Source organism: Kryptolebias marmoratus, linkage group LG19 (genome assembly GCF_001649575.2).
Source record: "Kryptolebias marmoratus isolate JLee-2015 linkage group LG19, ASM164957v2, whole genome shotgun sequence".
NCBI lineage: Eukaryota > Metazoa > Chordata > Actinopteri > Cyprinodontiformes > Rivulidae > Kryptolebias > Kryptolebias marmoratus.
The window spans coordinates 7617682-7644279 of NC_051448.1; the positions used below are offsets into that span (position 1 = coordinate 7617682).

General features: G+C 41.7%; 3 protein-coding genes across 7 annotated transcripts in view; all 3 read right to left on the minus strand.

Annotated features, from left to right (window-relative positions):
* Nucleotides 1–547: 547 nt before the first annotated feature.
* On the minus strand, nt 548–8642 carry laptm4a (lysosomal protein transmembrane 4 alpha). Its single transcript, XM_017412041.3, has 7 exons — nt 8440–8642; nt 5553–5673; nt 4350–4426; nt 2820–2942; nt 2110–2205; nt 1919–2017; nt 548–1006 (listed from the first exon to the last, which is right to left on the minus strand). Exons 1-7 carry the CDS (start codon nt 8566–8568, stop codon nt 932–934), a joined length of 720 nt encoding a protein of 239 aa, XP_017267530.1. The 5' UTR covers nt 8569–8642; the 3' UTR covers nt 548–931.
* Nucleotides 8643–9656: 1014 nt separating this feature from the next.
* On the minus strand, nt 9657–12893 carry LOC108233395 (syndecan-1). The gene is made up of 4 exons (XM_017411820.3): nt 12725–12893; nt 11394–11472; nt 10852–10986; nt 9657–10765 (listed from the first exon to the last, which is right to left on the minus strand). Exons 1-4 carry the CDS (start codon nt 12788–12790, stop codon nt 10632–10634), a joined length of 414 nt encoding a protein of 137 aa, XP_017267309.1. The 5' UTR covers nt 12791–12893; the 3' UTR covers nt 9657–10631.
* A 1093-nt stretch (nt 12894–13986) lies between these two features.
* pum2 (pumilio RNA-binding family member 2) overlaps nt 13987–26598 on the minus strand; it is a 19891-nt gene continuing 7279 nt past the window's right edge. Inside the window, exons 6-22 of one of the 5 annotated variants that reach the window (XM_017411905.3) lie at nt 26056–26353; nt 25866–25959; nt 25622–25726; nt 25338–25480; nt 24793–24913; nt 24480–24620; nt 24101–24400; nt 23671–23898; nt 23040–23307; nt 22815–22944; nt 22585–22719; nt 22317–22454; nt 21434–21559; nt 21077–21148; nt 20043–20164; nt 18387–18579; nt 13987–16559 (exon numbers count right to left, since the gene is read on the minus strand). In XM_017411905.3, the coding sequence (XP_017267394.1) occupies nt 16428–16559; nt 18387–18579; nt 20043–20164; nt 21077–21148; nt 21434–21559; nt 22317–22454; nt 22585–22719; nt 22815–22944; nt 23040–23307; nt 23671–23898; nt 24101–24400; nt 24480–24620; nt 24793–24913; nt 25338–25480; nt 25622–25726; nt 25866–25959; nt 26056–26353 (2746 nt within the window). In that variant the 3' untranslated portion in view covers nt 13987–16427. Of the gene's footprint in view, nt 16560–18386; nt 18580–20042; nt 20165–21076; nt 21149–21433; nt 21560–22316; nt 22455–22584; nt 22720–22814; nt 22945–23039; nt 23308–23670; nt 23899–24100; nt 24404–24479; nt 24621–24792; nt 24914–25337; nt 25481–25621; nt 25727–25865; nt 25960–26055; nt 26354–26598 lie in introns of all 5 variants that reach the window. The other 4 variants (XM_017411906.3, XM_017411904.3, XM_017411908.3 and 1 more) reach the window with 4 other exon arrangements.

A 26598-nucleotide genomic window follows, 5' to 3' on the forward strand; every position in this document is an offset into this window, starting at 1 on the left:
AATAAATGTAGAAATAACTGTTGTTTAAGAGGAGTGTGAGGAAATAAAAACCTGATCGGCTACAAATCAAACAGTGTTTCACCCACAAACAATCAAAGAGACGTTTCTTTTTTTTCTGAGACGTTTATTGAAGTTAATTGAATTTCCACTGGGATAAAATCATTTAACCAGTAAAGTAATGGAGTACGCGTTGATAAGCATGCAACAACTAATGTTCACGAGACGAGCTGTTTGCTCCGGAGGTGAGGGGACGAGGCAGAGACGCCCGTCCTCCACCCCGGCTGGACAACTACTCGGCAGCTTTGCTCGAACATCATGGAAGCAAAGCGGTGATGACGTCTGCTGGGGTGGTGAACCGTACTACAGCAACGCTAAATAAATAAAGTAACAAAAAAGGAAAAAAAAAAAAGTGCTAAAGACTCGATCGCCTAGGTCTGAACAAACAGGAAAACTGCAACAACAGGAACTCTAAGAAGCAGATTGTCAGTTTTGTTTTGTTTTTCTTTTCTTAAAAAACGTTTAACACTTCATATATTGATTTGTTTTCAGGATATTACTAGACTGATGAGAAATTTAAGCTGATTTTCACAGATCCCTTTACTAAGACTTAAAAAAATAAGGGGTGAGGGTGTCGGGGTGAAAACAAAAGGATTCATTCTGTTGCTGTTTTTTTTTTGTTTTTTGTTTTTACAAACGCTGCATTCATTCATTCATTCGTTCACTCATTTTCACGCAAACCAAAGCTTCCCACCTTCCTCCTCTCACGTCACCAGGATGCTTTCTAAACGCGCTAAAGAAATGCAGCGGAGGGAACGAGTGCAACCTTCCACGGACACGGCGGGTCGGAGGGGGATAAGGGCATTATGGTGTTTGGGAGGGCATGTAGGAATGCATATGACGGCTGTGTGCATTTTGGCAACATGGCTGGTGATTAGGCTGGCATGTAGGGGGGAGGGGGGTCCTTCTCCGGCATCTTCATGGCCATCTCGTAGGTGGGCAGGATGTACTAAAAGAAGGAAAGGAGGAAGGCGTTAGATTCGTATCTTAAACCGCGGAGTCGAGTCGTAGCTCTCCTCCCAGGTGGGTCTGACAGAGACACGTTACTATAACCGTTATTTCTGAACACACACTCTGCTTTCAGCCTCACACACTTCCTGTGTGAGACTGAAAGAAGGCGCAGGCGCCACCTGCTGGCCTGAATGGAGCATTACAAAATGAAAAACTATTAGGACAGGACGTTTCTGAACAATCTGAATATTAACCCTAAAAACCTACAATAATACCCATAAAAACACTTGTTTTAAAACACTATAGACTTTTATTAAACCTTAATCATCACCTTAAAGTGTTATTAATGCATAGAAATAGATAAGAAAATGATATAATCCCAAACATATATGTAGAAAAGAAAATACATGCCTGTCTAATCAGGAACCCCTCAAAGAATCATAAATACTAATTAAATAGACATCTGTCCATAAGTACAAGAAGCTACATCTTCATGTTACTATAAGGCATCGTAAAAGGAATAAAAAAATCAAAAAAAAAAAAAAAACAAAATCTGGATAAAAATGCGTAAAATAAAATCACTGAAAAGCTCAAAAGAAAAGTCTGATATCAAATTCCTCGTTTAAACCCTAAAGAGATGAACTATTATCTAAAAAAGTTATTATTTAGTGATTAAAGAGTTTAAATGACCCCCTGTACTGTAGCTTAATTATGATGTCTTTATGTGCAAAAAGCTGCAGGAGGAGACGGAGCAGGATGTCTTAGGTCTCCAGTCAGAGGGACGTGTAAACATGTAAATAACTTTAGAAGCAGAGCAAACAACGATGCCTTTCGTAAGGAGGAGTAGAATAAAGAAAATCTGTTTGTTTTTATCCCTCCCGTTCCTGGAGGTTTGCTGCGTCTGGCCTACCTGGGGAGGAGTCTCGAAGGCGGGGTACACGGCGATCTCCGGCATGTTCCTGTTGTTGATGTACTTGTAGCAGTTCCACACACAGTTGATCAAGTAAGCCTGAAACACAGAGACAGTTCACACTTTCCCCTCTGAGCCTCGAGGAGAAAAAAAAAAAGTATGCGCTGACTTTTAACGGCCAACGGCTTCACCTTGAGGATGATGAGGAAGGCGAAGAAGACCAGCACGAAGAGCAGCAGGCAGCTGGAGTTCATAGACAGAAGGTAATCCTTGTACGGGAAATCTGGCTGAGAGGAATCAAAGGAGCGGAGTTGGACAGTTACTGAAGTCCTCATATATATTCAGCTCACATCAGAGGTTTCACACAATAAACCGAGAAAAAACACAACTTTAATGAACACTCCAGAGGAACAACGGGACCTTTTTCTGTTCGATGGAAAATAAGCAGACTCTTCAATCGTTTAATTACAGTCGAAGCATCTTATTTAATTGGAACAGTTCCTTTGTAGGAGGAAAGGCTTTCAGGAACATCTGAATAATTCTCTTTTAACTGCATCAAGCCCCGACTACAGAAACTAAATAAAAATAAAATAAAAAGCACTGCATATGAAACGACTCCCAGCTAACGACAATCCATCACACGCTGTGGTTACTTCCTGATAATACAGCAACACAAAATAAAGCATTTTACAGGTTTGAAAATCAAACTGAACCTGATATAAATCACTGGGATTTTGCAGGAAGTGCTCCTAATTTCATTTTAGGCAATAAATAAAAACACACATTTAATTTATTAGTGGTACTCAGAGCACACAGTCCCAGTAAGAAGTCTTAAAGGATCGTCGCGGTAACGCAAACAGGTGACAACTTCAAAATAAGAGCGTGAAGTGTTGCGACTGACCAGCTGGTCCAGGTAGTCCCTGATCCTGGGCAGGTAGGTGAGAGAGCTGATGGCCACCAGGCAGCTCAGAGCAAAGTCGAACAGCTGGTAGCAGAAAAACGGGATGAGCCATCCGTCACGGTGCTGAGGAAAGGGACAGGAATGACTCGCACGAAAACAGAAAACTCCAGTCCTGAAGAACCATCGTGTCCATTTCGTTCGGCTCTCTGAGCGTTTCTAACCTTGAGTTTTGTGATTTAAAGATTTTTCTAACAGATTTTCGATACAGTCCGAGTTTAGGCGATACCAGAATCATGCATGTCAGTATTACAAGTACGCAGAGAAGCTTTGAAACTAACAAGATGGTTCCTCTTGGGGGGGGTTTTCCCCTTCTATAAAAAGCACAGAACGTTACAGCGTTGACGGAACTCTACGTCACCCCTAATAATCTGAAATGCTACAACCAAATACAGGGACACCTGCCGCGCTACGCCGCATCCGCCAGCGTTCTCAGGAAGGATGCGTTTGGGCGGCGGAGGAAGCAGATATCTGTCATACTTTAACTGCGCTGTCATCCCAACTAGCAGCAGCCTAACACGGGTGCAGGCGAGCAGGCTAGCGAACCTGTTGGTCTTGATGCCACGAGGCCGGCCTGGGAGGCAAACGTGATAAAACAGTGAGAACACGGCGGCAGTGTGTGCTGAAGTGAACAACGTTACTGTTTAACAAACTGCTAAACCTGCAGGAGCTAAAAGAAAGGCTTTGGAATTCATCATTAGGCCTTTTATGATGCCGCTACTTAATAACTTTACAGCTGAGCTTCTTTTATACTTATATACACGTACGTTTGGACGATATGTTTGCATTTGAAACTGTTTGAAAAATACAAGCTTTAAAGCCACAATAGCTGTCAAAATATGTGATTTTGCAAATATTTTGATTTGGTTTTTTTTTTGTATGCGTGTCTCATCTATGACGGGTGGGCAACCCTGGTCCTCGAGGGCCACCATACTTCATGTTTTCCTTGTTTCCCTGCTCCAACACACCTGATTCAGTGGTTTAATTACCTCTTCATGTTCTGCAGAAGCCTGTTAATCACCTGTTGATTCAAATCAAGTGTGTTGGAGCAGAGAAACAAGTAAAACCTGCAGGATGGTGGCCCTCCAGGACCAGGACTGTCCATCCTTTATCCTGTGATAAAATTTGGAATAAATGAGCGAAAACAGCAGCGTCACGTTTTGTTGCCAACAATTTCGAGTCGTTTGTTTACATTCCAGCATTGACAAGTTCACTTTGGACAGTCTCAGCGGACATGGAGTCGATAAAATAATCTCCGGATCTCAACAGATTAAACAAAAGAGACGAATATTTCCTGTTTGATGCAATTTTTACAAAAACCCTGATGAGTTTGAGTTTAATTAACCCCCAAACAATCATTTAATGATGTCGAAATTGTGTTAGAAGAATAAAAATTCAAAAACGTTGCATATTCTGACAGCTATTATGGCTTTAAAAGAAAGAGAAGGTATTTAGGATACGGTGCACGCTTACAGTAATGGCTCCGTAAACCATCATGGCACTGATGGTCAGCATCAGCAGAGAGATGGCAAATCCCACACAGGCGTTTTCTGCGCAAGAGAAAGAAAAACAATTTATTTACCCTGAGCTCATCCTGATCTCCAGATGTGCGGCGAAGGCGGGTTTATTAACGTCCGTGTGCGCTCCGAGAGGCAGCTGTGGTCTCCGAACGCTGAGAAGTGGGCAGCCTCCAGGGCCGAATCACTTGGTTTTAAAGAGCAGCTCTGGGGAGCACTAAGCCGCTCCCTTTCAGCTGGGTCAGCGGAGGATAATTAAACGGTCCTATCACATCCTCTCCTCCCTTATCAATCACCCTCTGGCTTCTGAGCTGCTGCGCTGGGAGGTGCCACTGCAGCGGCGCAATCTGAGGAAAAACGCCGCCTTGACGCGGCTGATAAGAGCGGCCAACAAGCAGCGCACTTTAACACTCATCACCGCTCTGATGGAAACTGTACCGCGATTCTGGAGCATCTTTTTAAAAGAACTTCTTGTTGTAAATATCGTCAAAGTCCTAATGATGTTGAAAGGTTTGCTGCAATTAGATTTATTTTTCCCGTAAAACAAAATATTACTTAAAGCGGAACATTTTATTTGTCTGAACACCAAACCCTCTGAGGGAGTCGTTTTAGACTTTTTTTTGTTTACTGAAGACTAAATGCCACGGACTATTTTCAAATCTTCTTTAAACACATTACTTAACTGTTCAAACTTTTCCCGGACGGGGAAATAAAACGAGGGCTGACTAACGAAACCGAAAAACGAGCGAGCAGGAAAGAGGAATAAAGCTTCTGCCCCCAAGAGTCGACTTGTTCCTCCTGAGGAAAGTCAGCTCACGGCGGCTATTTCTCCTTCTTTCCACTGAGTCACTGTTTCTAAAAAAGAAAAAAAAAAAATTCAAATAAAAAACAAAACAAGGGAAACCAGCAGACATGGAGGCCAAACATAAATCCTGGGAGAGACGATTTGTTCGGAGCAACATAAGCAGCACAAACGTTTGATGACTTTATGGTTTGGTTTTGTTCAAAGAATGAACTTTCAGATCTAAAAGGAGGAAATGTTTATTATTTCTGTCAGTGAGCATTTATCAGATTTCAAGTCGCAAGATGGCTTTTTTTTTCCCTGTGCAAACATCCAATAAACTTAACATCTTCCTGCTTGTTGTTGTTGTTTTCTTACCGGACATCCTGTCAGAGGCAAAGTAATGGTCGATGACCTCGTACTGCAGGTCGATGGTGGGGACGTTCTCTGGGTGCGTCACGGCCACAGTCAGCAGGATGCCCATCAGCAGGTTGACCACCTGCGATCAGGGAAGACGTTCACTGAAACAAATATCTACGAACACCGTCTGCTTTTACGTGTTTGAGGCATTTCAGGAGCGCGTTTTAAAGAGTCAATGCAAAACTTTCCAGGCAGGAATTTTGTACCTTCAACTTACTGACATAACTAAAAAAGCTGAAAATAAAAAATAGCAATTTATTGCCTAATTTCCTTCAACAAAGCGACTCTATAATGGTTTAAAGAGCTGAAAGAAGCCGTTCAAGAAACGGCACGCTGAAAAACACCGAGACAATCTGGTTACCATTAAAAACACCTGAAGTTACCATTAACAATATAAACAAAGAAACTCCTGACATGCCTGGATATTTGATTTTTTTTATGGAGGTAATTCAGGGCAAAAAGGCTATTTGAATACAAATAAATAAATAAAAAGGAATTAATCTCTGATTATTTAACAGGATTAACGTTTATTCTGATCATCTGTGACGTCCCAACAGAGAAGGCTTCAGTTCTGATTATTTCAATTAGCATAGTTGAATTAGCTGAAACTTTAGTTGAATGAGCTTAAGCAAAGATATGGTTTATTATAGTTTATTTTAGTCTGTTCTCCTGAGGTCCTTAAATCAGTTTAGTTTATGTTAGTATAATTATATCTTAGTTTGTTTTTCCCCCAGTTCACTCAGTATGACTCAGTTTTATCCTGCCTTTGCTTGTTTAAACTTCTTTTAGTTTTCGTAGTTAGTTTATCTTGGCTTTTATCACGTCTGATCTGTTCGGCTGAGGTTTTCAAACCCTAGTTTAGTTTATTTTATGTCCTAGTTTGGTTTTCCTCAGCTGATCTTTGGTAGATATGTTTAGTTTCATGATTTCATTCTCATATTTTAGCTTTACTTTTGTGTCTTATTACCATTTTAGCTCGTTTTAGATGTTTAGCTTTAACTTTATATTGTTGTGAGTGCGTTCATGATTTCATTTAGATTATTTTAGATATTGTGTGTGTTTTGACTCTGTATTTTTATGTTTTCATGTTGTAAAGCACTTTGTTGCTGAGAAGTGCTATATAAATAAATTTGACTTGACTTAAATAAAACTATCAAACACATGAATAAAAGGACAAAGTACCAGTGAGGCTCTGCTGATGTGTCCGCTGTGAAGTCCAAACAAAAACCATCTGTAGTTTTTTTTATTTATTTTTTATTTCCCAGGCGAGTTCTGTAAAAAGCCTTCAGGTCCAGTTTAACTCCGAACAAACAGTCGGCGTGTTCTCCAGCACAAGCTCGGAGAACTCTGAAGGAATGTCGTCCTCTCTTGGACGCCCTTCTAAACCGTCTGTCGTGTGAGGTTTTAATCCATTTTTATTCCACGAGTCTGAGTAAAACAGAGGATTTTATCTTGATCGTTTCTCGACGTGGCATCACGATCAAATGACTGATTTACCAGCGAGTGACTGCTGGATAAAAATTTCCTTTTGGGCAGCAGATTTCAAAGAAGTGAACAGAAATCCTGCTTTCAGTCGTTAGTCCGCTGAATGGTTCTGCAGATTTATGACAGAATACCAGCGCCTAACCACAGAAATCTGTTCCGATGGGTGGGGACAGCGGACCAAATAAAGCCTCGAGATCCTGATTCTTATCAGCAAATCCAGGATAATTTAGGACAACATCCAAACCAGCATACGGCAGGCTCTAAAGAGCCAAACAAGCTATAGGAACAATGTGTGACCTTTGACCAGGCTGACAGATAACCCACTGGTTTGACCAAAGGACTCCGAGATGTCAGGAAATTATGAAACAACAAACACATGTGAGCTCCACGGCTGTAAATAAACACAAAATATCTATAAAATGATCACAAGCAGGCCCAAATGTTGGAGCGAACTGGTCCAACAGTTGGTGTGGAGAACACAAAGTGATGCAAAATACGAGCTTAAAGCAAACACTGAACGACATGTGGCACAAAACAATTAGAAATGTCTTAAAAGAGGAAGAGAGGGGGAAGGAAAAATAAGAGGAAGTTTAAAAAAAGGCCTGTAGGAAACATGCAAAAACAAGTTTTAAAAAGGGCATGCGAAATGAAGACACAGGAGGAAGAAAAAATGAATATATTAATGGTTTTTTTTACATGTTTTTAGGTTATATTCAGTTGCTACATTAATGATCAGTGGTATATTTTAACAACAAAAACATACATTCAGTGGAAACGACTGAAAAAAAGCTTACCTAGTCGGTCGACTTAATTCACCTACCTATTTATGAATATAAAAACAGATTTTTTTATTTTTTGCACTGCGGAATCTTCAACCCGAAGCGATCCGACATATTGACGTTAGCCGACCATCGGCTAACTAAGTTCAATGTCACACATCTGGCCTTTTTATTTATTTTTACTTTCCCCATCTCCCTCTTTCTTTAGGGCATCATCAGGACGGGAACCCCACGCCGGATAGAAATAGTGTCCCTGCGGCTGTTTCGCAGAAAAAAAAATAACATTAAAGTTTCGAAAGCGGCTACCGATGAGCTAGCAGGCTAACGCTAGCACCTAGCATCCTGTTTTAGCGTCACCTCGAACGAGCAGCGGCTAATGTAACGGTCGACCGTTGAGCGCAGAGGACAGCTAGGTACACGAAAAAAAACCTCTAAAACCTGATTTAAAGGAGAACATTTTAACCCTATCCGGACCCGGGGTGGTTATGTAACTCCCCCACCAATGCAGGCTTACTGAGAGCCAAGCGGCGCTCGCCTGACGTTAGCGCTTAAATCGTTATCGAGAACCTTCTCTCACGCACCATGTACCATGTTCCCAGGATGATGGTCCCGGTCCGGACGTGGCAGCACCCACAGCACCGGGTGGTGTACAGTCGATCTCGACTCGGCTTAAAGTGATGCATGTCCTCCACGAGCGTAGGGAGAAACATCTGTGAGAGCTGGTAAGGAGAGCGGAAAAAAATTCTTCAGCATCAACAGTCGGAGGAGGAGGGAGAGGAGGGAACGCCCACCAGCTCCCCTGACGGCCTGCTCACACCGCGGATGAAAACAAACGCTGTGATGGACAGGAAAAGGCGGGAACAATAAACGTGATTGACAGGTGCTTAAACCAATCGCCAACGTAAACGAAGAGACAGTGGATTTGACTGACAGGCTGTTAAACCAATGTCCACGACGGACTGAAAAAAACCCATAATTGTTTATAAATTTATTTTACAGAAAAATACTTTTAACAACATATCAAACAACGTCAAACGTGGTGTTATCAGTGCTAACAAATCAGCTAGACGTATGATTAATTAAATAATTACAAACTGGTTCGTGAAAACCAAATTTAGCCCAACCAAGTACTATTTTGATGCCTTATTTCAAAGGCAAGGTTAAAGCTAATCTATTTATTGCAGACACTGGCAGTTTGTGGTTCTTCAAAATGAACAATTCCCTTTTTTTAATTACTGATAAAAACAATTCTCATGGTATTACAAAGAAGCCTATAAAAGTGCCTAGTGTGAAACAGAATTAAGAAGATATAAAAACACATTTATTAACAGTAATTATAAAGAGACAAACCTTAAGCTTAAGCTTTTTAGATTTGCAAAATATGGAGTTATTATAGTGTTAGCAGGATGCCTCATCACTGTGTTACACCAAAGTGCATCCACGCAACTTGTCATGGTTCAAAAGTAGTAAAAACTCAGCTGCACAAAGTATGCAAAAACATCCCGATTAACAGTCATTTTGTTAGAAAGTACCACAGGTTACAAACATTTATGCAGCTGTACAATGCCTCTTATTTTCATTTCTTTGTTTCCAACAAGTTCTTCATACTTCCCAAATGTTCTCAACGTCTCCGTTTCTGTTATTCCGTTATTTTGTTTTTATCTGTTTTAGAAGATTGTTGTTTTTGTTTGTCAGTCCTCCCGACACGCATCGTTCCCTCACAAATAAACCACAGATGACACCTTTAAGTTGCCTTTTTCACAAACTGACACAAAACACAGTTTTGTTTCCCCATTCCTTTTAATTGCATCAAAAAAAAAAAAAAGAAATCACAGTTTGGTCAGGCGTAGAGTTCCAATATTGCACCAATTCTGCGATTCCCAAAGAGCTTATATTACACAAGTGTACTTCTTGAATTATTTAAAGGGAATTAGACGAGTGGAGGGCATAAAAGAAGTGGAACCAAGATGATGAAGAGTGTATGAAAAGGATGCACCAAAGAAGAAATATTCTACGTATGACCTGACAGACACTTTATTATTTAGCAAAATGGTGAATAATTACAATCACAATGAGGTTTCCTGAGCATTCTGTTTTTGAATATACGGAACACACATTAAAGCGGAGACATTATTTATCACTTAAGTGACAGAAAGTCAACATATATGAACACAGAAGAGCTTATTGTCAGATGTCAAAACAAAGACATCTTCCTAAAAACCTAAAATTGTCCTAAAAGGAGATGTAAGCGGTTTGTTTCTTTGCTTTATGTTTTTCATTTTAAAAAGCTACAAAATATCTGCATGGAAGCAACAGGAACTGCTATGAGTTTGGAGTGATTAAATAAATATTAAATTGCACATATTTGTTTCTAAAACAAGTCCAGTACGATTATGTTCAGTGCAAGTTGAATGCCCCACAGTGAAGAAATAAGAAAAATCCATTTGTTCAAATAAATATCAACTTTTTGAGTGATCGTTGTTATTAAACTATTCACAAAAATAGATTTCTTTCAGCTACCATTACCCTGTACACCAGAAAGCAACAACAGATATTTGTAAAACAAAATAAAAGAAAACAAACCCTGACAGGCGTCAGATCAGATCAAAGGTCAATAAATTAAAACGTTTCTCCAAGTTTGATCACAGAAATAAATTAGAAATCAAAAGGCAGCAGCAGCAGATACAAATCGGATTAAGTGCAAGAAAGGTTTGGCAGCTCGGTGGCATCGAGGTTTAAAACCAACCTCGACTGTGACGGTTCAACAGGAGCCTCAGTAGTTGTCGTCTAAAAACTTCTTCTGGCTGAGAATGCACTCCTCCTCGTCTTTCTTCCTCCACTTGTAGATCAGGATGGCCGACAACGTGGCTCCGAGCGCCGCTCCCGTTATGCCCCCGGCCGCGGCGCCTGCAAACCACTGAGCTATGACACGAGTCGGCGGCTTAAAGCTGTCGTCACCCCCCCCCTTCAAATGTGCCCGCCATCTCAAATACCTGCAAGGACCTGTTTGTTCCCCCAAAAGCTCCACTTGCCTCCGATGACGACGGACCCAGGCGTGGGAACTTTGATTCCATGCTTGTTTTCTTGTTCTGGTGTTATCGCAGGAAGGTCCTCGCTGCTGAAGTCACCTTTGGTGTTTTCAGATTCAACAGACGATGTGGGCAGTAAACAAGAGAAGACAGATTATTTAGTCCAATTAGCAGCACGTCTCCTGAATCGTCATGTTCATTTTAATTAAAACTGTCAGAGAGTAATCACTGTGTTAATCTCTACAGCTGATTGGCTTCTGGAGTCAAGATGGCTGCCACAGCTAAGTGACTACACAAAAACTGTTGTAATTTCACAGGTATTGATAAGATTTAAGATTGTGTGGCAGTAGTTGAGAGTCGTTCTCGACACACGCAAGGTTTGACCTAAACGGCTGCAGCTCGGTCATTTCTCAACCCGTCAGTCTAAAAATCTGGCATAAAAAGGCAGCGGGTGACATGCATTCTTTCAGGTGATGCCGGGGGTGAAGGCGGGTGTTCAGAGTTACCATTCTCGCCGTCGTCTCCTGAACCAGAACCTTCCAGGTCAGGTCCGGATCCCTCGAAGTCTTCTGGAAGGTCAAACAGCTTGTTTCCAAAGAAAAAAAGAAAGAAAGAAAGAAAAAGGATAAATAACAGGGCTGCTTCCTGTTTGTCATAAAAAAGGTTTATGAAGATCGTACAGCTGCTCCTTTCAGAGGGCAACAAGGAAACTAAATTAACACGACCCGACAACCACACCACGGCGCAGATAATCGGCTTATAAAGAGCCACGAGGCGATAACATCAACATCCCTACATCTGTTGAGTCAGGATTGACGTTGGAAACGTTTGGCTTTCGTTTCTGAAATTACAAGTAAGCATAAAAAGATGGATCAGTTCATAAAGAGCTTAAGGAAGCAGAAGCCAGACCTGAGTTTTAACAACATGTATAAAACTTTATTATCGCTCTCAGACTCCCTGCAGGTAAACACCTGAACAGTTTTTTTCCGCGGTTGTATTTGAGGAAGTGCGTTTTATATTTCAGAGGATGTGGAGCTCCAGTTTCTTTTAAGTTGCAGAAAAGGAGAATAAACAGGAAAGCTGTTCAGACCCAGCCGCTGCTGGTTTTATAATGCCTACGAATACATTCAATCACTATAACATCATGTTAAAGTCCTAATTTCAAAAACAATTCCTCATTAAAAAGGCATAAAACACATCTGTCTGCTGCTTGGGTTCAAACAGCAACACGTTTCATTGGTTTAAATCAATCTTTTTGTTTATTTTAATGCAAAAGCACACAGAAAAGGAGAAAACAGATGGTTTTACTCACCTTAAGACAAAACAGAAAAGCACATGTTTATTTTTATAGAAACAAACTGTGCTTCAGTATAAAAAAAGAATAAAGGAGCAACAAATCCGAGATTGTGTAATCTCTGATTTAATTGGACAGAACAAAACTGGACTTTTAGGTGCTGAGAAATGTTTCTGTGGCATAGATACAATAAAATAAAAGTAATCAAAGCCCTATGGGTATGATAATCAATTAAAAGCCCGTGTGTGCAACATTAAACCTGTTTTTATACGTTTTATTTGAACCAAGATATAAATAATCTCTGTGACATTTTAATTTTTAGTTAAGAAAAAACATCTAAATTGAGTTTTATATGAATGAACTAACAATGAGCTAAGAACTCGGTCCCATTTGGGAAGTAAAACCTCGCTTCAGGTAAATAAATTTCAGCCCTTCAGACAATAAACACCTTGACTTTGCCCAACAGGAAGTGAGAAAGGTGACGCCTGTTCTGTCTGGAAAAAAAAATTAAAGTCTTTTTTTAAAGACTGAACGGTGACTTACCGACACGCTGCCAGGCTGCATTAATCCCAGAACTACAAGTAAAGCAGCTGCCACAGATAAACGCATGTTTGTGGGTTAAATTAGGTCCACCTTCATTTGTTTTTTCGCTCCTCTTTGCTTTGACTGAACCTGGAGCTGCTGTCGGCGTCCAGCTGCGAAGCTCCGCCCACCGAGGAAGGGATCACGAGCTCCTGAGGCTAGCTAGCTGAAGCTAATGTAGCTTTCAGCTAACGAGTGTTTTCCCACTTTACCAGTGTAATACAGACAATTTAATTGAATTTTTAGTGCCAAATGAAAAACTAGTTTAATCTTTTTTTTGTTTTATTTACTATTTTATTATTGTGTAAATCAATTTAATTGCTTCTGCATCATCTATTTTAGCTGTTCAAACGCCAAAACCTTCAGCTTATTCAGGAAATGGCTGCTCTTAGTTTTCAAAACATTTAACTTTATTTACAAATATTTTTCCCAAATAAATAAATTATGTCTTCAGTTTCTTTAAACACGTTGTCTCTCTGTTTCAGCACATGTACTCTGCTTTGGTCTTCTTATACTTTTATCATTCAGCTACTTTTAACTAGCCTTTTGCTACTTTTATCTGCTTTTCGTTTTTTAGCTTTTAGCAGTCCATTTTGCTGCTTTTATTCTCCAACTAGCAATTTAATATTTTTCTTTAGAAAATAATTTTGCTTCTTTTAGCTAGTTTTATAGCCATTTATATAGTTTTGTAGCCATCATTTTTGATACTTTCAGCTAGCCTCTTGCTGCATATAACTAGTGTTTTGCTACTTTTATTTTTTGGCTAGTAATTTAATATTTTTCTCTTTTAGCCATTGTTTTGCTACTCTAAGCAAATTTTACTACTTTTATGTAGCCTTTTGCTGCATTTAACTAGTAACTTTCTACTTTTAGCTATACTTTTATTGCCATTAGTTAGCTTCTCTGTGCATTTAAATAGTGTTTTGCTTCTTTTAGCTTTTAGGTACTTTTTTTATAGCTAGCATTTTGCTACTTTTAACTAGCGTTTAGCTACTCTTAGCTTTTCGAGCAAGGAGAATTTAAACACAACATTGATAAATCCCTCACCAAGACTAATTTTTTTCAAAAAAAAAAAAAAAATTGCAACTAAACCAATACTTTTTAAGTATAAAAAAATCCAAAAGTTAAACCTAATATTTCTTCCTTTTGTCGCACAGATTACAGGATCACTTTCATTCTGGCTTCTGAAAACGGTGCAAAAAAGGGACAAGCGAACAAAAATGTTAGAAGAACAGTTTAATCATACATAGTCACAATTCTGCTTCCAAAAAATTGAATTTGTTTTCTTCATCTAACATCTGGAAATGTACATAAGGCCACCTGAAAATGTACATGACTTTGACAGTGTGACAAAACTCATATGTTCATATTTATATAATTGACAATATTTTACAACGCTTTTGCTTACAAGGTAGAAGCTGTTCCAAAATACAGCACTCTTCTGTACAAAAATAATTCTTGTTGTATCCTGTGACGTTTCCGTGGTAGAGAGGACTAAACGCAGCCTCGCTTTTGGGTCTGAGTTGTTTCTTTCTTTTTTTTTTTTTCCTTTTTTTTTGTTAAACTTGTCACACAGAAGACTATCAACAGAGGGTGTTACAGCTTCAGTACAAATAGAGGCTGGCCTTTATATAACAAATTAAAAACAAAAACCATGCCAGATTGCAAAGCCATAGATTCTTTTTTCTTCTTCTTCTTCTTTAAAATAACACTCGATGAAATAAAACTGTATACATTATATTCAAGGGGGAAAGGAGTGATGAATATACACACATCTAAATGCACATTTTTTGCCTTTTTCTCCCCGAAACAAAAAAAGAAAGAAAAACAACAAAAAGAAAAAAGTGTAAAAGATGTCCCATTTACAGCATCAACGTTTACAAATGTACAACTGTACAGGCAAAATAAAAGCATCACTACAAATTTAGAGCAAGGCCTGTCAAACACCACGACTAGACATATTTTCAGTTCAACTAATCTTACACTTATTAACTGCACATATACTACATGTAATCTACAATTCATATGAAGCAAAGCCATCACTACGAGCATTACAGGTGAGTTGTATAGCTTTCAATGGCCCCCACCAGCCTCCAATATACTGCACTTGCATACCCAACCAATTAATAATAATGATAATAATAATAATAAAAAATCTCTATATATTAACAAAAAACCCAGAACCATTACAATAGTTCTTTAAACGTCCCTTTCTTCAAATCATTAACTACTTCTAGTTCATTTCACCTCAGACAAACAAAGCTGATAAAGTTCACAAACCTTTTTTTTTTATATTTTAATTTTTCTCTTTCGTACAGCTCTAAACTTTAGGCGGTGGGTATCCCATTGTTTACGCAAACACCCTCCCCCCCGAACCCGAAAGGAACAATTTAATTTTTTTTTTTTTAAACTCGTACATAAAAAGATGCTATACGTCGCTAAACTACGTCTACGCAAGAGATGATTATTCAGTACGTAAAGATACCGTCTTCTAAGGGCAGTGTTCATCTACGAGACAGATGTTACACGAAACATGATAAAGAAAGAAATTAAAATTAAAAACCTGTCACAGCATGCTAATGCTTACCCCAACCCGCCCTCCAACCCGCCATCCCCTCGAAAAGCTCCCCGGCGTGGTCGTTTTACTTTAAGAAAACAACAACAACAAAAAAAAAAAAAAACCCCAGCCACTCCGGCTACGACCAAACCTCACCCTCTGCCTCTTTTTTTTTCTTCCTTCTCGTGAACCCAGAACGATCGCCGCAGCTCTGGTTCCGTCAGCTCGCGGCAGATAAAAGTACCGAAGCAACAGCTGTGAGTAAACGCCCCCCCCCCAAAATGAACCGAGTCTGGAAAAGGGGCGAGGAAAAAGCCAACGCAGAGCTTTTAAAAGAAAAAACAAAAAAACAAAAACGCGACCGTGGCGCACCACTGCGCTCCGAAGGCGTTCGTTCCCCCCCGCCCATCATCTGTAGTGCTGTTTGAAAACTAATCCGTTAGCTGCTTTGGCATGGGAAAACACTTTTACTGTGCGTGGGCTAATATACAAATATAAAATTCAATTAGCTTGACTTCATTAGGACAGCTGACATAATAAATCTGGTTAGAAAAACAAATAGAGTTCTGCTTTAAAAGGATCACTCGGTTTTTTTTCCCCGTTTATAAAGTCACTTGCTGGTGTTAGGTGTAGGAATTGTAATTTTCAGCAAATGTGTAATAATTGTTTGTCTGTTTTTTTTTTCTACACACAATTTACAAGGTAAAAAAAAAAAAAAATTTCAATGTACAAGATAATATGAAAACCAGTCAAGTATTTTAACAGCGGGCTTGTGCTTTACCCGGGACAGAAGGGACCAGAAAGCCTGCTGAGGCCCCACGGAGCCGCTCCGGAGGGGGCGGGGCTCAGGTGTCACAGCATTCTTAGGTGAAACTGACTTGTCTTTATTTAATGTAATTTGGTTGTTTTTGGTAGTTCACCCCCCACCTGAAAACGGGGGATGACAGAGTGTGTTGAAGGACGAGCCTTATGGCTAAAAGGAGCGATCTCTCACAGAAACAGGGGGAAGGGGAGGGAGGGAGGGAGGGAGGAGGGTTTTTTTTTGGCGTTCCAACTCCTCCACCTCTCCTGGGGGCGGGGGGTTGGACCCGGTGACGTTGGCGGGGACTACATGAGCCCGTTCGTGGGGCCACCGATGGGGCCCAGCTCCGAGCCGCTCTTCATGTAGTACTTTTCCAGCTTGGCCAGAATGTGCTTCCCGTACGTGTACTTGCGCAACGTGGCGATGTGGGGCCGGATCTGAAAGACAGGTGCACACAAACAGCCGGCGTCAGCAAGAAGTTAAATCAAAACAAAACAAAACAAAACAAAACAAAAAAAAAAAACAACAGGCAAGGGGGCGTTTCCATGACCCTGTTACTGAGCGAAGTGGTTGGATTTTTCACGCCAACGGATCTCGTTTCCTCTGAAACCGAAGTTTTCTGATCCCAGACACACACTCAGGTTTAAATTCAAACAGGGAAGCTGCAACGTGTGAAATCGAACGTGCGCACCACAGACAGCGGCAGTACATGCACGCGCAGAACAACAACAGCAACTATGGCAGATAGCAGAGCGAAGCAACATGCAGCATGTCAGTCCAAACAATCGTTTTTTTCTCCAATCACCATTTTGGATGCAACTGTTTACATCTTTAATAAAAGCCCAACAGCAGCAGCAGTGTTGCCAGATATAGAATAATTACTGTTTTTATGAGACAGTTTTAGGGTCAAGGCCCCCTTTTCTGTTCACCAATCACAACAAACAGCTTCTTACAACCTCCCCCTCTGAGAAAACGCACCTCACTCAGCACAGCATGATAGTTTGGGTCAAAGTATATTCATTTTAAAGCGACAATAAGATAGTTTGTCCTTTCCTGCCTGGCAATGAAACTGCAGCAGAGCCGATGAGCGCAGACATATCCACAGAGGGTTCTAGTGTAAACGGGGCCTGAGCTGGACATTCACACTTCATAAATCACAGCTTAAATAAATTTGTTTTCATTTATGACCATTTTCCAGATGACATTAAATGAGTAAAATTAATTTTATGGCAGCTCATTACCAATGAAAACCAGTATTTCTTTACCAGAATTTTAATTTCAACCAAGCAAAAACAGATGCTTGTAATCCTGCTACAGATCCAACTAATCTGCTGATATCCAGCCGCTGTTTGCATTTCCCCACAGTCACGGGTAGAAACTGAAATAAAAGTTCCTGTAAGCAGAGGAATCTGGGAAAACAAAGGCTGTCGGTAAGTTGAAACGCACTATTGTTCTACAGCTGATCACTTCAAGAAAAATGAAAGAGGAAGAGAAAACGGGAGATTTGTGACTAATGCAGAATAAATGACAAAGGTTCTGTGTGGGAGACGCAGAGCTCGGATCGGTCAGACTTAAGGCCTACAGCTGCCTACAGCTGCCTACAGCACGCCAAAGACTGATTATGTTACAAAACAGAGCGCAGGCTTTAAAATAAAATAAATCAATAAAAAGGACCTGCAGTAATAAACACTGAGCTCCTCCTCAGGGCTTCATTTATGTTTACAACTAGAAGGAATAAAAATAACGACTTTAATGTTTTTAGAACTGAAAGTGAAAGAAAATGTTTAAAATTAATTTTGATCTTAACTACTGAACTATAAGATCTGTTGACTGAATCGTGACAATAAAAGCCTCTAAACAGACATTAATATTTTTCCTACACACAACTTTAGAGGAGGAATCTTTGCTGACTGGTTCAAAGCTCTCTCCATGTGTTTAACTATCAAGGACATCATTTTAATTTGCTCCTTAGACATCATTCTGTGGCTTTTCTGTCTGAATACAGGCCTTGTTGGTGGACCTGGAAGCTGAAGCTGAATATCAGCAGGACTGAGTTTAAAACACTCAACATCAGATCCACGTTTGTCTTCTTTTATTTACCATTTCAAGGCTTAAGGCTCCCATAGGTAATACAGCTGACGTCTTTTAAGTACGAGGAAATGAAAATAAGGCTTGAGTGTAAAGGAGTGGGGGTTTTTTCAGGATCACACGACTGAGCAGAGCCGAGGCGCCTCGGCGTGTGCGCGGCGTTCCGGCCGACTCACCTTGTGCATGATGATTTTGCGCTGAGCAGGTTCGGCCATGTCGATCATTCTTTGAACGACGTAGTTGGCGTACTGGTCCTTCATCATGGTGTACAAGGCGCTGTGGGGCCCGTCTTTCTGGCAGCACACCTCATCTATCAGGAGAGCCCTCTCTGCACGCGAGGAGTGGATCACACACTTCTCCACAACATTACTGAGGCGGGGGAAAAAAAACAAAACAAAATTACCATTACTCACAAATTCACAGCTGAGCTCACCCAATCAGAAATGTTTTCTATTTATCTTAAAAATTCAAGCCGTTGCACAGCACTGATCCCAAATGTTTTTTTTTTTTTTTTACTTCAACTCAGACATCTTGTCATTGACGACAACAAGCTTTTCTCAGCAGACATCTTGACACATGTTGACAAATAATGATGACTAAGATCCTGTCAGAGCCAAAGAGCACGCCGACGTTAAACCAGTAAGAGCCTGGGTGAGTGGCGCTTCCTGTTCAGTCCACTTCTGACGCTGGTATGATGGTTAAAACGCACCCGGTGCAGGAGGCGTGTATGAGCGGTGAAGGACGACGCCAACCGAGAGTTCAACAATCACAAACACACAAAAAAAAAGCAGCCAGACAATTGAGCTGAAGGAGAACCACGACTGGAGATCCTCATTTTAAACGAGATTAATAAAGTTGATAAATTTCATGCTCCAACTACATTTTTGTCCTTGAATCGTTTGTTTTAAAACAAAAAATCCTGAATATTCTTAATGTTTACTGCATGTTTTGGTGCCCATCTGCCTTTTTCCTGCGTTCGTGCCTGCCGATGCGTTTACAAGTTTCCTCCTGACAGTTACCGTTTTATTACCGTTGCAGAAATAATGGCGTGCAGTAAAGAGAGCGAGTCGGAGCCACGTGGTGCTGCTAAGGGCTGGAACTGCCAGGCAGAAGGGAGCAAAGGAAGTCAGTAATGTTTTCAGCCGTTCTTGATAACACGAAGAGCAAAAGCAGCTTCTTGGATTACTGTTAACTCACATTTCCCTTCATTCCTTTAACATGTTTGTCAACGAGAAGAAAGAGTGAACAGGTTAATATAAAGGTCCTGAGATTTACACAGAAGAGCCTCTAACAGCAGAGTTTTTAGTGCCACAGTGATGATTGGAGCAACATGCAGCGCACAGATGCTTTAAAATGCCCCGGCCCTTGATTAGCAACTCCTTCGACGACAAAAGTTGACTTAAATCTAAAAGATTTCCACAAAACTCTGCTGCAGAGGCTCATTATTTAACTCAACCAACACAAGAGACTTCACGCCGCTCCACTTTGTCCACCTCTAATTTGCCATCTCTTCTGATTTTTCCTCCCCCATTACTTATACTTTACTCAGCTTAAACTGGAGCATCAGACACAGTTTCTTTTAAACTGACACCTGTACAGATGTGCATCAAAGCAATACAAGCCATAATAACTGGGCTTCCATTTAAGCGAAAGGGACATTATTTAGAATAAAACTGTCAAAAGTACCGTGCACATAAACGTAGTCGGGTTTAAAGGCAACAGAAAGAATAGCAGAAAACCAGAACGTGCACATGAAATGTTCATTTTATATCTGGCTTTAAGAAGTTGCCCTCGAGAGCCAAATAAAAAAGGTCTTCGCGACAACAACCCACCTTGCAAACTTATGCTGGCTCAGGACAAGAACCTTCCCGCGAACTTCTGCCACAATCTTGCTCTTGTCCTCCGTCCGGCCGTGCTCCAAAACGTGCTGAATGACGTAGTTACCGTACTGATCCTGCAGGGGGCAGCAGAGACGTCAGCGCAGGCGGACAAGGGTTTAAAAGTCCAGGCAGAAAAATCAGCGAGGCACCCTTAGATCTGACTGATAATCATGCAGTAATTTTCACCGTTGGTCTCGACCGGTGAGAGATACTCATGCATGTCTACGATAACAGGCCGACGAGTGAGTGACACCCCCATTTGTAGGATTTTAAAATAAAAATAAAAAATAAACCCTAACGTCATCACTGCGGAAGGTCAGACAAAACAGATGCTGCCGGCCTGGAGTGTTGGAACCAGACAGTGCAACCCACAGCATCTTTGCCCCTTCAGGAGTAGGTGATAGACAGTTATGGGTGTGATTTTACTGGGACAAGATGGAGACAAAAACTCACCTGACCTAGCAACAAATAACGCCTCCTAATGATTATTTTCGTTAAAGCAGTAATTAATCTGGCAGGCACTGTGATCTCCACCTTTAATTGTAAAGTATTTGCCTTACAAAATCATTTCTGGTTCAATCTGTTTTCCCAAAACTTGCATTGTTCTGACTTTTTTTTTTTTTTTTGAGATTTCACATTGAAGTTAAGACTTTGGCCGGACAGATTCAGATCCTCGGGTATCCCAAACGTTCCAACTTGTGACGTCGAGAGGGAAAACAGATTGATCAGAATGTTGCTGAAAGGCAATAACGAAGGATGAAACAGCAGATAAGCACGTGCACCGTGTGAATCGTGCTGAACAAAGCAGAAGAGGGGGAAAAATGAAAAATTAAAAAAATAAAAGAGGCAGCTAGGTAGGTTAGAGGTTTGTAGAAAGGTGAAAATTGAACAGCTAATGTTAAAGAGACTTCTAAAAGAATACATAAAAGAGGGAAATGGGAGAGGAGGATGGGGACATCCGCGAGAAAGAGGCAAATTGCTCTGACCTTGAACAGTGCATCACGGGACACCGTATAATATGTTTTGGGTGTCATCTCCAATGATACGCCTTGATATTTCTAGATGGAATAAGTGAGGGGGGGCAGGGTGGATGTTCAAATAATCACAAGTCAGACGTAATGACAGCTAACAGTACAATTACATTCATCTTTTACACTTAGCAAACCACAGCTACACAAGAACAAATGACAGGCAAAAACATGAAATGCTCAAACATGTAGGGAGGGGGGAAGGGGAGGGGGGCATGCAAATCCACAGGAAACACGTCTTAAAAATGCCCCCCACCCCCCCACCGAGCGAACAAATGTTACATCTGCAGCGAGGGCGGGGACAGATGTGCTCACCTGGCCCAGCTGTTCCGAGTGCTGATGCAGCTCCTCCAGGATGGGCAGAGTTTGCTCCTGAGTGCAGTGCTCCAAAATCCTCTGGATGACTCTGCAGCCATAAGGATGTGTGGAGAGCACGAACACCTGCACAAAATAAACAAAAACAAGCTCTTCACGATGAGTAAAACATATTTTTATTAACTCTGTAAACCTTTTTTTGTTTTGTTTGATAAAGCAAATGCAGATTTATTTTCATCAGGGTTTTAAATGATAACAAATGTAGTTTTTTAAACATTCATTTCGTTTCCAACATTAAATATGCTTTAAAACAAGAGGTCACCTTTTGGTCAGCTCTTCAATATTTGGATTTCTTGAAGAAACAAGAATTGATGAAGGCTTTATTTAATATCTCTAAGATTACACACAAGCAGTATTTCTGCTGCAGCAGGAGAGCACCAACAAGTCTTCTGTGTGAAAACATTTAAATATTGGTGTGTTATGTCTGCATCTTAAGATATTTTTCCAGGCAGAGCATCCTTCAACACCACTACTTTCATTAGAGACTACATTATTTGGGAACTTTACTGAGGTTAAAGTCTTTTGCAGCACGATTTAGAAGAGGATTAAATATTCAGAGCAGAAAAAGGCAGATTCTTTCCTTTAATGACTGAATCCAAAGATCCTTCAGCGTCAAAATTCAATTTTGTGACTTTAAAAGACGAGCTGCATACATAGTGTGAGACACTGTGGGTAACATGTCTGCGTTGGGACATCTGCGGTCTTTAAGTTAACCAGCGGTTCAAATAAATGTCATCGCTGGTGTGAATCCTACAAAATGAGACGTTTCTACCGTCTCAAACCTAAATGTTGTAAATCTGTTTGTTTTAAAGGAATATCTCACCTGTCCCTGGAAGGCATCAATAATGAACTGCAGGGCCTGAGGCTGGACACATTCAATACACTTCTGCACCACATGGTTCCCATTCTGGTCCTTCACACATTTCAACACGTGGCCGTCCAACTCCCGAACAATGTCACTCTGGGGTGGAGAAGACAGGGAGAAAAAAATATAAAAGATCAGTAAAAACAAAGAAAAACTACAGCGTTGTCGTATGGGTGGTGCCAGAATTTAAAGGCTACAATTGTTGAAAAAGTCAAAGCTCACTTACAATTACCTGCTGGTCTGAGGAGATGGACTCCAAGGCTTTCTGAATGACCCTACAACCGTACATCTGCAGAGCCAGGGGGAGGACGTGCCCACGGATACGCGTCGCCAAAGCCAGCTTCTGGTCTGCGCTCCCAAACTGCGTAACAGAGGAAAGACGTCCACGGTAAATTAAATATTCACTTTAACCGTGGTAAATTTGGTGTGATGGCAGAGAAGACGAGCAGCTCAAACCTCAAAGAACTTTTGGATGACATAATTCCCAAACACGTCAGTCATGAGTTGATACGCAGCTTGAAGAATCTCTCCGAACACCATCTGCCTCTCAGCAGGAGTGGCTCTCTCAAGCTTCTGCTGGATGAATCTAGAATGGTGCCAAAAAAAAGAGTGTCATTTCCAAACAACAACAACAACAACAACAACGACTAGAGAAATAAAACAGACTCTGAAGTCAATCACCTGGATCCGTGCTGGTCTTGGGAAAACTCCACCATGTGTCCCGGCAGGTCGCGGAGCTGCAGGTTCGGGAAACGGTTGTTCCTGAAGTCCTCCAGGAGGCGGCTGCGCCCGGAGGGCATGACGTCCGAGCGGCTGTAACGGGGCCGGGAGGGAGGGAACAGCTGGCTGCTGGAGTTGAAGAGGCTGGAGGTGCCGCCCGTGCTGCGGTATTTGGCCTCAGCGCCGGGAGCAGCAGAAATGTAACGGCCGCTGCCATTCGTCAGGCCACCTGAGGTTACACAGGAAGAACTATGACGAGGCCATTTTGTGGATGGGAAAATAAACATTAGATGTTTGCGCTTTTAGAACTGTATAGCAAGTAAAAACAGAACATTGTGTAAATGAAAACTGCAACTGGAGTCAAAACTATAAATAAAAATATAGAGCAAAGGTTACTGCTTCTCAACTGATAACATATTTGGTCTTAGTGACGGTGTTATAATACAATCTTGTGCTGAGTGAAAACTACTTATTAGAAGATCTTTCTCAAAATATACCTCAGTAACACAAAAGCGTGAGAGTTACAGTCCAGCCTGAGCAAAAAGCTGTGGTCAAAGGTGGAACTTAAAGAGTCCAATTAGATCAAACTTGCCAAGATGAAGACTGGAGGAGGATCCATGGGAGGAGGGCAGAGAGGGTGGGGGAGTGAGCGGGGAGTGCCCTGGTGTTAGGCCAATGGGACTGGGTGAAGAGGAGTAACCCAGGCTGTTGTAAAACGGCTGGCCAATGGGGGTTAAGCTGCTGCCGCCCCGTTTGTAGAGATCAGAGCTCGCCAGCAGAGAGTCCCTGCGAGATACGCTGCTGCTGGTGGAGCTGGAAACTGAAAGAACAACGAAGAACCCAGTTGGACACAACGGGATTTCTGTCCAATCTAAAACAAAAACAAGTTGAATTTTACAGCTGCTGAAGAAAGGAGGGAAAGGAGGCTGTTGCCAAACGGGGATGGTGATGAAAAGCAATACTAAGATAGTAATTTTGATGAAAAAAAAAAAGAAGAAGCAACTTGTAGTTTAGCCACTGACCTGAGGAGCCAAAGCCTCCGAGAGCAGAACCCAAGCCCACGCCTAGAGAGCCCCCCGTGTTGCTGAAGCCCAGGGAGGAGCTTGGCGGTGGAGGCGCAGCAGAGTTGTGTGAGAAAAGGGAGCTGCTCTGGGAGGTGTTGGGGACCGATCCAGAGCCGTAGAAGGAGCTCGAGGGCAGACCACTGCTGGGTGGAGGGGGCTGCTGCTGCTGCTGTTGCTGAGGCTGAGGCTGAGGCATGGAGCGGTACAGTCCGTTGGCTGGAGGTCCAGACATGTTACCAGAACCAGACGCAGACACTGCTGCTGACAGATAAGGATTTGTCAGCATCATTATCATCATCATCATCATCATCTGGAATGAAACGAGATTGGTTCTTACCAGCCTGGGCTGCTGCAGGGTTGATGAGAAGAGGGGTCTGGACGAGACGAACAGGCCCACCTAGACCAGTCCGGGCACCGGGGCCCATCACCAGGGCTCCAGTTTGGTCGTAATAAGCAGCAGGGGCCAACACCTGATAACCTGAACGAATAAAACAAAAAGGAGAGAAAAAAAACAAAACATTTACAGCTCAATTTTCAGCATGTAGGATGACTCTTACAGCTACCAACACACTCGGAGAATTTAACATCGAAGAATGAAGTTGTTTTAGGCTCAAACGTGGTGCGGTGACGGTGTGAAGGCTTCTACCAACCAGGCATTCCTGCATATGCCAGTGCAGGGTTTGCAGCCGCTGCTGCAGCTAAAGATTCCTGCTGACTCTGCTGTCCTTGGCCTGGGGTCAGAGGTCGCTGGTTGGTTCCTGTTCGCATCACCTGGAGGGAAAAAGAGGAGGTACTTTCACACCAACATAACAAATTACTTCACCTCATTACTCTACTTACTCCCTTGGCAAATATGTGTCCAGGTAAAGTCTATGTGCTTATTAAGGACATCAGATTCTTTTATATGGTATAAAATATACAGTATAAACGCCATCAAATAGACCAAAATATTTCTGGGAGGCGCAGAAAAGGAGGAACATATTCAAATCATGTCATAGGGCACCCCAGAAAATAACCAGCAAGTAATTATTTTCATGATTAACAGCTTTGTTTATAGTTTTAAACAAGTGTTTTTGCCAATATTCCTGTGCTAACAAACTTTGTAATACAGTCTACTATATCTGCAGATAAACAGAACTTATAATGTTTATAGTACTTCCCTAAGACGTTTGCAGGATATAAAATGATCTCTTACCTGTGGCTGACCTGGTCCTGGTCCCTGATTGGATGCTTGCTGATTAGCTGAATGATTGGCAGTCGATGCCTGTTGCTGGAAAAGATTGGCGGGATACACACCCCAAGGAACGCCGTAGTACTGCGGCGGAACCACTGTGGGGCCTTGGGACAAATCATATGAAACTTAGAGCAGCGGAACAGAAACGTTTATTACAATAAAGGAGGCTGGCTCAAGAGCGTCACTCATGAAAATGATCAATATTAATGAGAGCTTAAAATAAAAAAAACGTGCTAAACGATCACCTGCAAGTGTGGCTGCTGCTAGCCCAGCGGCAGTGTAGGGGTCCGTTCCAGGGGGGGCAGCGTTAATGATGTAAGGGTTTGGCACGAAAGCAGGAGCGAGTCCGGCTGGGTAATAAGGAACGGCGTCACAAATAACATTTCCCTATCAAATTTTATTCAAAGTGCTATGCAACTGCAAGACACATCTCAGAAAATATATGTCGGGAAACGCCGACGTGCGCCGGGGGCGGGGGCGCCATCTTACCGAGGTGCTGCTGCTGAGCTGCAGCCAGAGCGTACTGTTGTTGCTGAGCCGCCGAAAGCTGCTGAACGGTCAGGGGATTGGATCTCTGGAACAACTGGGAAAAAAAAAAAAAAAAAAAAAATTTAAATCCCAATTTTGTTGAGCGCACCGACAGTTAGAGCTTACAAATACGCTCTGCGCTTCGGCCCACCTGCTGCTGCTGGGAATTGTAGTCGAACAAGCCTACAGCAGTCCCCGAGGAGTCCACCTGGATCTGGTTCCCAGCATAGTCGAACTGTAACGACTCCACGCCCGTCGGCTGCTCCATGCCGCCCATGTTCTGGGACTCCTGGCTATGGAAGTCCTCAGTCGGGACTTTATTTTGGGCAGGGTTTTGTTGTTGGAGGATATGAGGGTGGTGCTGCCCCATCATCTCCAAACCCGTCTGACCGGGACCCATCCTCTCCACGGCTTCAGTGGGGGAAGCTTGACGGCTCCCGGGAGTCGGGCTGCAGGGACAAAACGGGAACACATCCAGGTGTCATGCTGCGTTTGTACAAAGGTTTGCCTCAGCAAACAGAACAAAGCACATTTAAATAAGCCACCAACAAGGTAAAGTGTTACCATCATATACAGGTGCTGGTCATAAAATTAGAATATCATGAAAAAGTAGATTGATTTCAGTAATTCCATTTAAAAAGTGAAACTTGTATATTATATTCATACATTACATACAAACTCATATATTTCAAAT

Coding starts and splice junctions, on each gene's coding strand:
- laptm4a (XM_017412041.3), bottom strand. CDS start 8,568: ATGTTTCTCCCTACGCTCGTGGAGGACATGCATCACTTTAAGCCGAGT. Junction 2,943..4,349: donor TGGTTTACGGAGCCATTACT/GTAAGCGTGCAC, acceptor CCCTTTCCTCAG/CACCGTGACGGATGGCTCAT. Junction 2,206..2,819: donor GGGACTACCTGGACCAGCTG/GTCAGTCGCAAC, acceptor GATTCCTCTCAG/CCAGATTTCCCGTACAAGGA.
- LOC108233395 (XM_017411820.3), bottom strand. CDS start 12,790: ATGCGTTTATCTGTGGCAGCTGCTTTACTTGTAGTTCTGGGATTAATG. Junction 11,473..12,724: donor TGCAGCCTGGCAGCGTGTCG/GTAAGTCACCGT, acceptor TTTGGAAACAAG/CTGTTTGACCTTCCAGAAGA. Junction 10,987..11,393: donor AGGAGACGACGGCGAGAATG/GTAACTCTGAAC, acceptor AAAACACCAAAG/GTGACTTCAGCAGCGAGGAC.